The sequence below is a fragment of the Ostrea edulis genome, chromosome 10 (genome assembly GCF_947568905.1).
Source record: "Ostrea edulis chromosome 10, xbOstEdul1.1, whole genome shotgun sequence".
In the NCBI taxonomy this organism is placed as follows: Eukaryota; Metazoa; Mollusca; class Bivalvia; order Ostreida; family Ostreidae; genus Ostrea; species Ostrea edulis.
The window spans coordinates 30,031,984-30,048,870 of NC_079173.1; the positions used below are offsets into that span (position 1 = coordinate 30,031,984).

The 16,887-nt window shown below is 34.9% G+C and overlaps 1 protein-coding gene across 2 annotated transcripts in view; it reads right to left on the reverse strand.

Annotated features, from left to right (window-relative positions):
* The window catches only part of LOC125665736 (deleted in lung and esophageal cancer protein 1-like), a 32,218-nt gene that overhangs the window by 10,340 nt on the left and 4,991 nt on the right, over positions 1 to 16,887 (reverse strand). The window contains exons 6-28 of one of the 2 annotated variants that reach the window (XM_056152438.1): positions 16,466 to 16,680; positions 14,967 to 15,048; positions 14,621 to 14,708; positions 14,315 to 14,488; positions 13,787 to 13,920; positions 12,883 to 13,066; positions 12,027 to 12,189; positions 11,726 to 11,906; positions 11,268 to 11,448; positions 9,529 to 9,668; positions 8,299 to 8,392; positions 7,798 to 7,928; positions 6,881 to 7,039; positions 5,859 to 6,001; positions 5,368 to 5,521; positions 4,579 to 4,689; positions 3,949 to 4,079; positions 3,410 to 3,669; positions 2,864 to 3,015; positions 2,082 to 2,188; positions 1,722 to 1,792; positions 1,241 to 1,372; positions 553 to 567 (exon numbers count right to left, since the gene is read on the reverse strand). In XM_056152438.1, coding sequence (XP_056008413.1) covers positions 553 to 567; positions 1,241 to 1,372; positions 1,722 to 1,792; positions 2,082 to 2,188; positions 2,864 to 3,015; positions 3,410 to 3,669; positions 3,949 to 4,079; positions 4,579 to 4,689; positions 5,368 to 5,521; positions 5,859 to 6,001; positions 6,881 to 7,039; positions 7,798 to 7,928; positions 8,299 to 8,392; positions 9,529 to 9,668; positions 11,268 to 11,448; positions 11,726 to 11,906; positions 12,027 to 12,189; positions 12,883 to 13,066; positions 13,787 to 13,920; positions 14,315 to 14,488; positions 14,621 to 14,708; positions 14,967 to 15,048; positions 16,466 to 16,680 — 3,202 coding nt within the window. The remainder of the gene's footprint in view (positions 1 to 552; positions 568 to 1,240; positions 1,373 to 1,721; positions 1,793 to 2,081; positions 2,189 to 2,863; positions 3,016 to 3,409; positions 3,670 to 3,948; positions 4,080 to 4,578; positions 4,690 to 5,367; positions 5,522 to 5,858; positions 6,002 to 6,880; positions 7,040 to 7,797; positions 7,929 to 8,298; positions 8,393 to 9,528; positions 9,669 to 11,267; positions 11,449 to 11,725; positions 11,907 to 12,026; positions 12,190 to 12,882; positions 13,067 to 13,786; positions 13,921 to 14,314; positions 14,489 to 14,620; positions 14,709 to 14,966; positions 15,049 to 16,465; positions 16,681 to 16,887) is intronic. The other variant, XM_056152439.1, reaches the window with a different exon arrangement.

Genomic DNA, 16,887 nt, shown 5'->3' on the forward strand with positions numbered 1-16,887 from the left:
TCTCTCTCATACACCCTTTCCTCTCCCTTATTCTCTCCCTTTCCTCTCTCTTATTCCTTTCCTCCCCTATTCCCTCACTTTCCTCTCTCTTATTCCCCTTTTCCTCCCACATATCCCCTTCCCTCTCTCCTGATTCCTTCACTTACCTCTCTTCTCTTCCCTACCTTCCCTCTCTCTTATTCCTTTCCTTCCTTCTCATACCCCCTTCCCTCTCTCTTATCCCCCTCCCCTCTCTCTCATTCCCTCCCTTTCCTATTCCTTCCCTTTCCTCTCTTCTATTCGTTGTCTTTCCTCTCTCCTAGCCCTTCTCTTTCCTCTCTTTATTCCTTTCATTCTTTTCTAACTTCCCTCCCTCCCCTTGGCCTATCCCCCCTTTCCTGATCCACTTCCTTTCACCCAGTCGATCCCCTCATTAAATGTACAATAATGAAAGTGCATGCAATAAAAGTATAATCAAAATAAAATCTGTATACAATATCAGTAGGTGGAAAACAGATTAGTATGGAATATAATTAGTAGTGCCCAGCATTGACACTGTCGATACACACTTACCAGCCATACGGTCACCTGGATACAAAAGTTACATACAGAACATTTAGACATTCATTCCCAAAGCCATACAGGGTATTACAAAAGCTAAGCAGGGTTTCTAATTTTGAGTTTATTTTACTGCTTAAATTTTACATGGTGTTATTTAAAAAAGATGTTAGAAATACCATAAATCTATTATTTATTTTTGCTTTAGATAAAATTTAAGCAATTTTGTAAGTTTATTGATTACTGTAAAATTCCTGAAATGAATTTGGTATAACGTACATTCAAAACATCTTTTAGGAACAATGTTTTGCAACTTAAAAATTAAATCTAAAGCATTTCTGATCCAATGTCGCAAAAATAAACAATGTAAAAATTCAGATTCCCGAAATTACATCACTGAAAAATCAATGCTATTGAGATGGGTTTTTTTTTCTAAGATATTAGTTATTAATTTTGTTAATCATTTGTCATCTTTCTTCCCAAGATTATGATAATAAACCCTCCTCCTGCAATATTACACATGTATCAAAGCATTTACTATAATTGGACACATGCCAGATCATCATATTCATTGTACTCATGTATTTTAAGTTTTCGTTTATAAACGATAAAAAATTCTAATTCTAATTGATGAAGCATGTTTTCACATCTAGCCAATAATATATAGCCAATACACATCAACATTGTAGTAGGCAGAACACACCTTCCCAGGGGGGTACAATTTCCTTGCCCGTGTTGTCCAGCCTGGGGAAGGCCTCACCATAGGTCACAATTAAGTCCACGGTCTTTTTGTCATCTTTCTCTACGTTAAATATATTCCAATCCAAGCGCAAATCTGCAGTAAAATCAATATCATATATAAAGTAACATGAAATACTGTAACAGCAAAAATTAATTAATCTATATTACGTAGCTAACGAGCCATGAAAATATCAGTACTGTTATATATGTACATATTTATGTTGTGCAAATTATGTACAAACTTACAAACATAGATTTCAAGGGATTAAGAAAACCTTAATCTACTTTGTAGGAAAAAAAACATATGATCAATAAATGAAAATTGAAATTGAGTTTGAACCACATCATTCCACAAAATTAGGACAATGTCAGAGAGATTATCAGTTTTACGGTTACGTAAACAACAAATCCTCATGATAAAGTACCAGGGGCATTGATCTTACCAAACGGACTGGTGTTGTTGACCCTCATGGTTCGATTGGTAGGAGCCACACCAGATACATGAGTACCAAACCTAAGTAACATCATATTAAATGTATTATAGTCCAACTGTACATACTAGTAGTCATAGAATTAAATAAATAGTCTGCTATGATACCTGTTTACATTTGTGTAATAAAAATTTTCTATGATTATTATAATAAAACTTTCAAGACTTCATAGTTAATTTTCACACTCAATTTTTACTTGCTGGTTTGACCATGCAGTTCTTTGTTTTTGAATTCAGAATCTAAGTTTTCAATTCTCATAATTTCACAACCACAAATTAAATGAACGTTTTTTTTTTAACCTACAAGACTTACCTGATAATGGGTTTCTGCTCTGGCTGGGCAGCGGTCAGTTGGAACTTAAGTGGACATCCTACAGCAGTCATGCTGATTGGAACGGACAAAGGAGACATATCACCCACCTACAAAACATGGATCAGTTCGAAAGTCTGTGAGAAAATTAACAAGCAGGAAATGGAGAAAACGCCGTAGTCCTACATACAGATGTATATAGAGTTGCAATGATTCACAAACTTTTCGATTTGAATTCATTTCGACCATTTGAATCGTTTGTACCGTATAGCACATTTTTTCCACGGGGTGATAAATTTTGCTTATTCTAGCAGTTAAATAGCTTTCCGCTAAAATTTCACTCGCCAAATATGCATCCAATTGCGACTTTAGTATTTGCAAGAGAGATAACTCTTCCTTATCCACCAAAATCTATTCCGTTAGAATTATAAGCATATACCTTTGAACTATCTTAAATTGCCACATTTTAGGCCGGCAGAAAAAAAACCCTATACGGTATTCCATTCAATTGACAAGATCACTTTAATGAATAGTAACTTTGTTAAGAAATCATGGATGCAATAAATCACATGCCATATGGTAAATTAATATTCCTTTTAATAATAAAAACATAAATTTAGTTTTCATTATCATAATTTCTGGGGGGGGGGGGGGGGGGGGGGAATTGTTTGCACATGTAGAAGTGCAGTTAATATCTTTAGTTGTAAGTTAGTACTTTGACTTCAACTGAACACAGAGTTAAATGCCTGCTTTATTGCTGGGAGCACCAGAATTGTTATTCTGACCTTGACTGTCATGACATCCGAGTATCTTCCCCACATGTCGCAGTAAGCTGTGACATCAATGATTTCTTCTCCAAAGGGTATCAGCGTTCCGGCAGGGGGGCTGGGTACAAAAGCAGCCCCTAGGTTCTGACTCAGCATAACTTGATATGCATCTGAAATATAAAGAAAACTATGAAATGTTGAATGATTTAATGTATACATATGAAAGCCAAGAAGAAACATAATAATTGAACTTCTGCTTCACAATTTGTTTTTTTTTTTGTCCAACAAAAGACACGTACATTACCATATAAGTGGTATTTTTAGTGAGACACAAATTAATGATATGTCCATAAACTATGGGTATATATATATTTAGCAAGAGCTAATTTCAGTGATTTATAACCCAAGAAAGATAGCTATTACCAATATAGAATAAATATTAGCGATATTAAATTTTAGTGACCTCAACACTGTCGCTAATAATGCCAAAATTAAATTCTTGTTAAAAATTCTGCTTATACCATATAATGTCCATGTACACACAGAAGTAGAATGTGGTATTACCGTTAGCTGCCTTGGCAGAAGTCTTTGCCATGGGATCTGCTAGATTCGGTGTTTTCTGTAGGAGGGCCCTTCTCTGTCCGGTGCTCATGTTTCTTTCCGCAGGTTCTTGTGGTGGGGTGGGGGGTTTAGCTGAGAAGTACTCTACACTTATACTGTAGGGAGCAGTGATGGCCGACTCATTTCTGATGTGTAGATATAACTTTGATACGGATCCGATTTTAACTTCACCAAAGTCCAGATGTAGATCATCAGAAAAATTGCTGCAATTAATTCCACGAACATTCTCAGAAACAAACCTCACACACAATGATTAAAAATGTTCACATTAAACAAGCATTCTGAGAGTATTCATGTCCCCTACCAGCACCCCCATTACATGTAATTAACAGATGTAAAAGAGAAATTTATTTACTGAAAAAAGTTTTGCCCAGTCTTTTATTCACCCACTGATAACAAGGGCAAAAGGGGCAGAACACGAAAATTTGCCAGCTAGTAAACAGTATTTTTTAAATGATGTTTATATGGGACGAACTTGGTACCTTGCCGTGTATCCATCCGTCGAGACCCTGAAATTCGTAGACAGACCGCGCACATCAGAGAACAGTCCTAGGTACAGAGGACTCTCCATTCCTTCCACCATACACGGGATACGGAGGTCGGAAAACTCTCCCTGCCATTAAAAACGATCATAACACCATCTATACATAAATAACACATACACGGGATACGGAGGTCGGAAAACTCTCCCTGCCATTAAAAACGATCATAACACCATCTATACATAAATAACACATACACGGGATACGGAGGTCGGAAAACTCTCCCTGCCATTAAAAACGATCATAACACCATCTATACATAAATAACACATACACGGGATACGGAGGTCGGAAAACTCTCCCTGCCATTAAAAACGATCATAACACCATCTATACATAAATAATACATACACGGGATACGGAGGTCGGAAAACTCTCCCTGCCATTAAAATCAATCATAACACCATCTATACATAAATAACAATGCTGCCTGCAGGTTTTGCTTGAAAATCAATGGCCATCTTTCCTTTCTTAAATAGTGTTTTAAGTAAACAAAGTGAATATAGTTTACACGTACTGTATACACTAGATTCTTGTGCAGTATAGAATGTAATTTCATTAATATCTTACCTCTCTGTTAGCCAGAAAGTTGACCGCTATGGCCTTCTCCTCTCTTGGATCCAGCCAACCACTGGAGATGTCCAGGTCCACACTACAATCCATGCTGTGATCGCCCTCCACCTGCCATCAAACACAACATTTATTGACCATCTACAGTATGACTAAATTATGACAAATATCTTATACTGTGCTCCTTATTACGAGAAAGCAACCATTTTCCTAGAGATGAATGACACTCTAATTGAAAGCAACAAGTTACTCAGTTTATTTACAATGATTATATTTTGCAATTTACCAGTGATGCAATGGTTTGTGGCAACTATAATCTTTGTGACCGAGATTATCATAAGCATAAAAGGGACATAACAATAAAGGAATGGTTCATGGCAAGAAATATGAGGTTCGTAAGAACCTCACAAAAATTTCTCAAAAACGAATCAAAGCTGGTTAAAGCGAAGTATGCCCATTAAGTGCTGCGAATCAGAGGACTAGTCCCATTGCTATTAGTCAGTGGCCTGTTATACAAAAGAACTTACAACTAAGACTAAAAATCTTATATAGTTCTGAAAACTTGTCAACTTAATTAATTTTGGGAGATTATACTTACATAAAATAACAAAACTAAGCTCTTCTTATTCACATTAAAATTGCAATGCAATCAACGTGAAGAATAAAATAATTACAAGAGAAGATTTTTGTCGTGGTTGTATTAGTTGTTTTGTAAAACGTGGCCCAGGTGACCTAAATATTGACACTCTGACCGCTGCTATTTTTGCACATGTAATGTTCAGCAGTTACCTGTCCCAGGGAGAACTGGACGGGCAGTAGAGTCTGGTTGATGAGAATGGCCTGGTACTTGACCGGTACTCTCTTGTAAACTTCCTCCATACAGATCTGGCTCGTCAGGAAACACGCTGCGGGGGTCTGCACTTCACCAAAGGCCGCCAGGTTACTGAAAGAAACGACGACTCCAAATAAAGGTACACAAGTGTTATCTGATAATGTTACATTACTGAAGGCAATGTCATATGATGCAAAATAACACAAAGTACATTATATTATCTAATATTATCACATTATTGAAAGCAATGCAGACTCATGCAGCTTCAGAAAATTTACGGCAATTTTTTTTTTTTTTTTTTTTTTTTAGAAATTACTGTCGATCAATTCAAAAACATTGCAGAAAGGTGAAAACTAAAAGCATATAAAATTCATGAATTAACGCAGATCATACTGTGATATGAAATATGATTAGGAGAAAGGAACTGAAAGCAAGAAATTATACACACATTTTGTTTCCATCTTCCACCTGAACTTCAAAGATTGCTTGAAGTGTGTGGACATTAGAGGGCTTGAACTGAATGGTGATCTTCTGCTGCTCCAGAGGCTTCAACTCGCCACCAGATGGCGTGAATGTAAACTCCGACTCCGCCTGTAATATTTAAAACAAACATGAAAAGAAAACTCAACATTTACACACAGCTGCAAACTGTACATAGACCAGTATGAAATAGATACAGGTGTGTTGTTTACAGTAAAATGTGGTTATAGTGGACACGCTTATAACGAATTTACAATTACAGCAAAGTTCATTCTCTGTAGTTATAAAAAATATGATAAACGTATTGGATATATCAAATTACATTTATAACGAATCAAAATTGTTCGCCCCCAGCACTTTACTATAAGCGAGTTTGACTGTATATGTCCTATTAAAAACAATATTCTACAGATTAAATTTTAAGAAAAATACTATAAGTGAGAGTTAATTATACTAATTCATTTCACGTGTACCTCACTTCTTCGGCATATAAAATGTAATATATTTTATATATAAAAACATATATAGTCTACTAGTGTATCACTTTTGTTAACGATGTAGATTATCAATAATTATCATTTTTATGTGATATTTGTTTATATAATATATGACTCTTGATAAAGACACAAGTTGCATCAAAAGTAAAACAACTAATAGTGCCATGGTATATAGAATAGCATTAAAATTTATACCACAAAAGCAAAGAATTTAGTGACTGTAGGGACAAATGACTAGGCCTGACTGAGTTAGATTGTGTCTCTACTATCAACACACCAGTGGCGGGGGACTGACCTACATATCTGAAAATATGTTTTGTTGAAAAATATTATTGTAAGTCTGTTAAGGAGTCTATAAATAATGCATCTGCTTTTTGCAAATATTTGCAAAAGATTGGAAATAAAACAATTGTGTTTGAACTATAATGAGAAGCATGCATGTTTATCTGAGTTATTTGACCTTGACATCCCGTATATAATTGTATAGACTGACCATAGAGTCCTCTGAATCATAGTTCTCAGATACATCTTGGATACTCCAAATTGTCACTATCTGAGAAAGGTTTGACAGAGTGATCTTCCTTGTTGCAGACTCTCCTAGACGCACCAACCCAAAGTCCACGTTTGGCTCCTCCACTGCGATCTCCGGGCCCTGCCAGGATGACAACACATATTATAAGAAAGTAATTCAAAATTGAGAAAACAGAAATTAGAAAAGAGAAGTGTATAGATTCAATCTGAAAATAAATGTTTGTCGTTTGCAATAGTAAAATGTTCCTGACACTCATGTAAAAAGCTGTGATACGTGTAAAAAGCCAGGGTGCATAACTTTTTGCAATTACATGTATTTATATAAAAATTCAAACACAAAATGTGTGCAAGAACTTATGTATAAGTACATTTACTGTTGTTCTATATTATATGTGTGTGTGTGCATATTATATATATATATATATATATATATATATATATATATATATATATATATAAAAGATGAATAACCCATACATTACATGTATAAAACAAAACGATTTCCAAGGAAATAAAAGCAAAATTTTAATAGCTGTATATGTACCTTTGGGACCAATAAACAGTCTTTATATCCTCTTAACCGATAAACAAGTTGATTGTTAGAAATCATTCCAATTTCTATGCGATTGCATGTTTAATGATCCCAAACTTTGTACCAAACACCCTTAGCCCTTCAATGGATGCCAATAATTCTTACCAAAAACGTAACAAGCTGAAGATGTAAATCACAACAGCTAAAACAATTATCAATGGAATCCAGTTTTGAAGCACAAAGAACAATGCAATAGTTGATTGTAATACATGTAGTAATTGAAAATCTACATTACCCACACATTTAAAATAGAAGAGCATCAGAGGTTATATGAAGTTAATAATGACCTTGAACTCTGCTTCCACGTGGAGATGCAGTGGTTCCTCCAGATTCATCACGTAGCAGTAAAGGGTTTTATCCACCTTCCCTGGTTCCGACCCTGTGATACTCAACTCTAGGTCCATGGCCATGCCGGGATCTGCAAAAACACCATGTAGTGTACGTGTAACTATGGCTGCAATGACTTTTTTTAAAAAAAAATAATTTCATAAACAACCTTCATGACTTTCCAGAAAGTAAATGTTTTGAGAGAATAACTCTTAATTTTAATTTGTGACAAAAATGTAAATACTTTGACTCTGAGCATGGCAACATTCAACAGTGGCAACAATGACCTTGACCTTAACAACCACATAGTTTTCATCTTGATCTTTCAGTTCCTAGAGTCTTTTTATAAATTTCCAACAGACCAAGGATACAACTGTTACAGACACACACAATAACAAAGAAAAAGACAGTTTATCATTCACCAATCAAAGTCAGACAATATTTTAAAATGATGTCAGTACCAAGTTCTCCAAATGGTGGTTCCATTTCAATAATTGTCTTCTCATGATGGGGCTGCCATTGAAATGTTACAGTTGACCTGCTGTGGTTTGCCATCTAGATAAAAAAGAATCACGAAAAGAAATAAGTTTACATAAAAAGTGAATACTTAAAAAAAAGTGGGATTATAGATAAATTGCTATAAATTGCTAAAATTGATGTCTGCCATACCAATGCTTTCTATGACACCAAAATTACAGTTTAGTCATTTAGTGTATATCTTACAGTGATGAGTTTCTTTACAGTTTAGTCTTTATGTGTATACTTAGTGATGAGTTTCTTTACAGTTTAGTGTTTGAGTGTATACTTACAGTGATGAGTTTCTTTACAGTTTAGTGTTAGTATAACTTATAGTGATGAGTTTCTTTACAGTTTAGTGTTTGTATAACTTACAGTGACGAGTTTCTTTACAGTTTATTGCTGGTATAAGTTACAGTGACGAGTTACTTTACAGGTTAGTGTTTGTATAACTTACAGTGACTAGTTACTTTACAGTTTAGTGTTTGTATGTATAACTTACAGTGACTAGTTACTTTACAGTTTAGTGTTTGTATAACTTACAGTGATGAGTTTCTTTACAGTTTAGTGTTTGTATAACTTACAGTGATGAGTTTCTTTACAGTTTAGTGTTTGAGTGTATAACTTACAGTGACTAGTTTCTTTACAGGTTAGTGTTTGTATAACTTACAGTGATTAGTTTCTTTACAGTTTAGTGTTTGTATAACTTGCAGTGACTAGTTACTTAAAAGTTTAGTGTTTGAGTGTATAACTTACAGTGACGAGTTTCTTTACAGTTTATTGTTGGTATAACTTACAGTGATTAGTTTCTTTACAGTTTAGTGTTTGTATAACTTACAGTGACGAGTTTCTTTACAGTTTAGTGTTTGTATAACTTACAGTGACGAGTTTCTTTACAGTTTAGTGTTTGTATAACTTACAGTGACTAGTTTCTTTACAGTTTAGTGTTTGTATAACTTACAGTGATGAGTTTCTTTACAGTTTAGTGTTTGTGTGTATAAGTTACAGTGACGAGTTTCTTTACAGGTTAGTGTTTGTATAACTTACAGTGACTAGTTACTTTACAGTTTAGTGTTTGTTTAAGTTACAGTGACGAGTTTTTTTTACAGTTAAGTGTTTGTATAACTTACAGTGACAAGTTTCTTTACAGTTTAGTGTTTGTGTGTATAACTTACAGTGACGAGTTTCTTTACAGTTGTGCCCAGTAGATGTTGTCCCGGGCTGTACACAGCATAAGGATGCAGCACAACATTCAGAGGAACACTTTTACCCTTGACTTCAATCTCTAGAGCTGTGACATCTTTAAACTGTTTCACTGGTAAAGAGATCAGAATCAAATGATTGGGAGTAATTTTGCATGATTTTAGAATCTTTTAATGTATGTATGTATAGCAACATTCTAGAAGACGAAGAACAGATCATTACTCAAAGTGCTCTGTTGTACACAATTTGATTGATTGATTGATTTAACATTGTTTAACATCCCTTTAAAGAATATTTCACTCATATGGAGATGTCATCATTGCCAGTGAAGGGCTGCAAAATTTAGGCCTACATTTGGCGCTTATGGCCTTTGAGGAGGGATCTTTATCATCCCACACCTGCTATGACACAAGGCCTCAGTTTGTGCGGTCTCATCCAAAGGACCACCCCATTTAGTTGCCTCTTATGACAAGCAAGGGCTACTGAGGACCTATTCTAACCCAGATCCACACGGGATGACAACAGTTTGATAATTAGTGTTTTTTCATACTTCAACACAAACCATACATTAGTGCTCTTTTTTCAGTTCCCACGAACCTAAAAAATTAAGTACTATTACAAGTACACATGCATACTTTCTGTATGGCCAGTATCAGTTTTGATTGAGATCTTTTGCATGTTACTGGCCAATATTAATTACTTTTGATTGAGATCTTATACATTCTTCTGATCAAAATTAATTAGTTTTCATAATTAGGATCTTATACATGACCATTCTCATGGATACCATCATAACATGTATCACATGATCAGAAAATAGCCATCACCGTTCATATGAATATATTTTTGGTATATTACTCAAGGTATAAACGTGGGTGTATCAACTGTGATGCTTCCTGCTGGCGTACTTCATGAAGAACTAACAGAATTTATCTGATATTTACATTTTACTCTCATTGCTGTTGGAATTCCCAGCTGTTGAAATAGACACTACCTATAATATTAAATATCTAGATTCCTACACAGTTAACAATTGCAACATGTTCATGAGGAAATTACTATCATCATGTAAAGATACATGTATCAAAGGCAAAAAAGCACAGGAAATGTAAATATTCAAAGATGTATGCTCCTGAGGTTTAATAGCACAACAAACTGCACAAATACATGTATGTCCTATGCATTTTATTTGTGCTTAATATCTGAATTTTGAAAACAATTTTCTCTTTCATAATGTTTCCTCATCATTAACGAAATATTAAGTGTCAAAAAAAAAAGCAGCAAATTCAATGCCACCTGACTGATTATAGGTACTAAGTATATTAACCCCTAGTGTTTGTAAAGATATAATTTCCACAAATTTCTAAAGTCTTCAATGCTTAGTTAAGTAATCATACCCTTCATTCAATAGTCAGTCACTTAAAGTGCTACAACATTTATAACAAAGAAACTTCTTTAATCTGGATGTGCCTGGTACTAGAGGAAATCTTCTATAATTATAGTCAACATCTAAACTTAAGAAAGAATTTTTCATGATAAAAGGTTTATTGGTACCTAAACATATGTACAACAAAAATTCAATAATTTGGATTGTTAAACATCCAGATTTAATATTCAGATCATTTTATCTCTGCAGTTTTGAACATATACCTTAATTTCAATAGATTAATAAAGATGACAGTGACAAAACCAAGATCAAAACAAAGCTTACTGTCAGAGTTCATGAACATCTCGGACATGGTTTCTTCGTCGTCCTCCGTTTCCTCGCCACTAGAGCTGTTCGGCTCTTCCATGGACTGTTTCCGGCTCTTGGCAGATTTGGCTGATCCATTCTCATTGTAGGGGGGAACTTGTTGCAACAGGAGATGCAGCACACTATGAAACATGTCCACCTGCAAAATCAAGCTCAAAACTATCAGTTATTTCTATGATCCCCCTCTCTCTCTTTCTCTCTCTCTCTCTCTCTCTCTCTCTCTCTCTCTCTATATATATATATATATATATATATGTCAAAGCTAATGGCTTCATATGCAATGGAAGAATGTGCAATAATTGTTTTCTTTCAGAAAGAGAGTATTAGTTTGTAATCCTAAAATTATAGGAGAAGTTTATATATCACTATGTAAAACATTCACTGCTTAATTTTTAAGAAAATAAAGACTGCGTTACCACTGGAGGGGCAAAGGTAATCTTGAATTCCATTTCCGCTGTTGGGGGTAACATTCCGCTGGGAGGATGTACACTAAACACCGAGTCCACATCGGGCACGCGGTCAGACTTCCTGTCCAGTTCATCCGTGTCAGTCATGTCTGGTTTGTATATCATCCACTGGAAGGGCAGTTCCACGTCCCTGTCAACAAAGGAAAAGGAAGAAAACATGAGGGAAAGCTGAAAGCATTTTTACATGTCTGTACATACATGTATGTATGAAAATCGTATCGCATGTACATACAAGTCAGATTTTACTTACGTTATGTTTTTCACTACAATAGTTTTGTCTGTGTATGTAAAAGGATTGAGTTCATCAAATCGGATCAAATTTTCAGCAGAGACATCTGATAATTCTCCCGGCAATGCCTCAGACAATCCACGCTCCACATTTATCAACTCCACCTCTGCCTTCTGAGCTTCACCTAATTATAGACAAAGCTGGTACATGCATACAGTAAAACACACTTATAACACACTCGTTTATAACAAACTTACATTTATAACACACAGTCACGCTTATAATATGAATATACACTTATAACACACACGCTTACGATGAATTCACCCTTATTACAAAGTGATATTTATTTCCCTATGAGTGAAAAAATAATGAAAATTTTATTGGATATAACAAAGTTTGGTTAAAACAAACTGTTTTTTGCTGGCCCTGAAGGTTTGCTATAACCGTGTTTTACTTTATATGTTTAATGTCGATTTTCTTGAGAAGCAAGAGCTTTGTTCAACATATCTGTATCCATATACTTGCAAATTTCACGATTTCAGCAATTAAGTGATACATCCATACAAATCATTATGTGGTAACAGGTATTTTATCAAACATTATATCGAACAGGTACATTGCACTTATTAAAAACTTGCATGGAACAGATATTTTATATATTCACTGGAATCTTAAAAATTACCTGAAACAGATATTTCATTAAGAATTGCTGAGATGTGCATATACATTTTCTTAAAACAATTTTACAGATAAGCCATAATGAGTGGATCATGGGGAGTTTACATAGATCTGATTTATGATATTTCACTGTAAGTTTTTTCTTGATGACCCCTCCCACCCCCCACTCAACTCCGTTCAAGATTGCCAACTGTACCTTTGAGCGTGAAGTGCTTGACTTGACAGTTGTCACAGACAATTGTGATTTCCTGGGTGAACTTGCGGATGGCGTGAGGGGCGAACACGACCTCCATTACACCTGTGTCTCCCTTCATCAGCTCCAGCATGGAAGGTCTCACATCAAAAGGGGGGATCTGAACACTGCCATTGGTGACCACACTCTGAGAGAGGAAAATGTTCGTTAACTCCATATTCATCAGGTAATCTAATTTCTAACTTCATCAATAAACAATTTTATGTCTACATAAAGTCACATGATAATAATCTATATTTGACCTTTGACATGTACACAAGTATGACCTTGGCCATAACTCAACATTTAAGTCCTGACCAAATATATTCTCAGTCTATATTGCGAAAGTTGTGAACTGATGAAAAAGGAACTCCAAATGCCATTAATTAGATTTTAAGGCATATCTATGTAAAATGGAAATATCTGTTGTGACAAACAGGGGTTTACAGCACATTACGAGAGAAACGTGCAATGACTATAGCATCTGTACATCACATTACACATTCACACGCCCACACTACATGTATATCTTAAGTGACATTTTAACACCGTATACTAAAATACAATATCCATCCAAATGCCCACATTACAATTCACAGTCTGATATTCATTATAACACAGTATATATTACAACACAAATTCACACACCCACACAACATTCACCATAAGCCAATATCAGAACATATACATGTAGTATATTTTAACATTCATTCAAGTGGCCAAGCACAATTCTGTACAGTAATTGTAAATTCATTTCAAAGTAGAAATCACCTGGTCTATTTATCCTGTAGTTTTTTGTTTTGTTTTTTTTCCATTTTTAGGTTTCGTTTTTGTTTATTGTTTAATTTGGGGGGGGGGGTTTGCATACCTTGAAGTTGGTGGCTGGCCAGGAGGACCGAGGCATGACACAGAATCGTCCACTTCCTCCCTCATTCTTAACAATGAACTGACCGATGTGAACACCTCCCACCAGACAGTGGCCAACATCAAGGACCTTTGGCACTATCAACAAATCAAAATTAATCTAAATTTTTTTTATATGTAGATGTGCACTTTGAATTGAATAGATTCTTTGCTGTACATACCGTAGAACAGGCATTTTCTGCAGGTCGAAATTTTTATGATCAGATCCCTAAAAGGTAGCAAACTATATTTTTTGTTTCCAATTTCTGAAGTTGCATTATACATATCTATACTTATATGCATTGACATATTTTTTTTTGCAATTGTAATATTTGTGGATTTTTCCTATCCACAAATTTCAGGGGGGGAATGGACAACTGCAGAAAATGCCCGTTATATGATCTCCTTATTTGCGCTAGCTTTTTATACATTAGGACTTCATGGGTATCAAACACATTCTACACAATTAATCCCTTGATTAGTTTGTAATTACATGAAATGAGAGGTGGCTGTCGTCTGCTCTGCAAAGGGACGATAATTGGGTCAGAGGACTGAGTCTGAATCCTAATCTCATCATCGTAGTCCATCAGGGAATCTGGGGCAAACCTGATCCCGTAGTGACAGCTCATTCCAGGAGCCACCAATCCATGCTCTCCCGGAAACTGGCCTGCAAATTCACATGGACATTCTACATTGTAAAATCTCCAAAAACTCCTTTTATTGGGCTAGAATTATGAAATGTTTTATGAAATTTTTTTAACTTTTGTGATTCATGATAGTGTTTGTTAAATATACACACCTAGTCCAATACTGAAGAAAGGTGATGATGGGGGCATGGCTCGACATTGACGGAGACAAGAAGATACATTCTTCAACTCCAAAGTGATCTGTAAAAGGGAAATAACTCTTAACAGTGAGATATGCTATTTCTGATTTAAATCCTTAATATAAACAGTGATTTAAACAAGACAAAATTACTGCTTCCAGGATCAAAGACAAGACATGCAGGGGTATGTTCTTAACATAAACTACCATGATTACTAATTATGCAATATGAATCACCAAAAAGTATTGTTATAGTATTGTTTAAAAAAGGGAGAGTTTATTTCTTTGGCAATACAAATACACGTACTGCTGTAACCTACCTCATAAACTTGGCCAACTTTATAATCAGTGAATCTCACAATGGGTGGCGACACAAGAAAGACAACTGATGGTTCAGCGACCCTACAACACATAATGTAACATTACAGTAAAACACGCTTATAGTGAACCTACAGCAAAAATAGTTTGTTATAACTAAACTTCATTATACAGTAAAACACGGTTATAGCGAACCTATAGGGCCAGCAAAAACAGTTAAACTTCGTTATAGTCAGTAGAACATGGTTATAGCGAACCTACAGCAAAAATAGTTAGTTATAACCAAACTTCATTATACAGTATAAAATGGTTATAGCGAACCTACAGCAAAAATAGTTATAACCAAACTTCATTATACAGTATAACATGGTTATAGCGAACCTACAGGACCAGCAAAAAACTGTTTGTTGTAACTAAACTTCATTATACAATAAAACATGGTTATAGCGAACCTCCAGGGCCATCAAAAAACAGTTCATTATAACCGAACCTCAATATATCCAATAAAATATTGAATTTTCATTATTTTCCTCTTATAGGGGAATAAATATTACTTCGCAGTAAGGCCAATTCAACTTAATTAGTAGATTATCATCCAGGGTCACAAAAAAATATGGGGCGGGTGGGAGGATTTAATTTGTTTTAATTTTTATTTCCTGAGAAAAAAAAATTAATGGAAAAAGGCATCACACAAAGTGTTAATCAAGTTAACATTCAAAGAATCCTTGGTAGAAGATATAAAACCAACATTCTGTGACTTTAATCATTCACTCATGTCACTGGTTTAATCATTCACTCATGTCACTGGGAAGCAAGTTTGTTTGAAATCGTAATGTTTGTGAAAATAAAAAAGATTGGGGCGGGCCGTTTTTTGAGGGGTGGGCGGGGATGCTAATCTATCAATTAATTTTAATTGGCCTAAGTGTAAATCCATTACAAGTGTGTTCCTTATAACCGTGTTTTATTGCATATTGAATGGGCAGCAGTTTTTGTCTAAATGCAAATATAGTCTCAATCTTTCTCTTTTTGGAATAGGAAACAAACAGTATGTCAATGCATACATGTACATTTAAATTTCAATTCAATTTAACGAGGTACTCTACATCGTCATAATGGTGGACTTCCTTTTTAAACATGGATGAAAATATAAATATCAGTAATATTTGTCTATTCATTTCTAAAATCATCGCCTAGCTGAGTAGCTCAGTAGGTTAGCACTTCGACTGCTGAACTGTAGACCGCGGGTTTCAGTCCAGCAGGGGTTTTCAATTTTTTTCAGATTGCTTTCTACTAAAACTGCATTTTTTGACTACATAAAGTAAATTTGAAAGTTTTCAATTTCAAAATATTGTTGTACATATCCTCCACTTTTCATCTATATCAAATTTCTCTGGTGTAGCATACCTCCTTAATTTCAAAGCTGACAAGCTTGATAGGCATGTTTTTAAAACTCTCTCTTTTTAAAAACCCACTTTTTTCTTTGTCATTCTGCACTACTTACACACTAGAGGGCTCTTTCTGTTGGATTCCGATTTCCTTGGGCTTTTGTTTGTGATCCTTAATCAATGTTCTACCCCCAGGGGGAACAGACGGGGCAACATGTCGTGGATTTCGGCGGAAGTTTACCTTGGCCTGTAAGTTTGCCAAGTCCGTTCTGTCAATTTCTCTTTGTTCCTCACTTAAGTGCACCTTCCATGCAGGCAATGGTTTGTCCAACTGATAAAAAAACACAGACACGTATATAGTATGGAATTAAAAATTCATGATTTTCCACAAAATTATCTTTTTCACTTTTAATGATCAAAATCTGTTTAAAAGATTTCACATAAAAATTATGGTTATACATTATCACAGAAGCTCATTTTAGAGAGTTTGTTATATGTTTTGTAAACAAAGATTGCGGTATGTTATTGTTTACGAAAT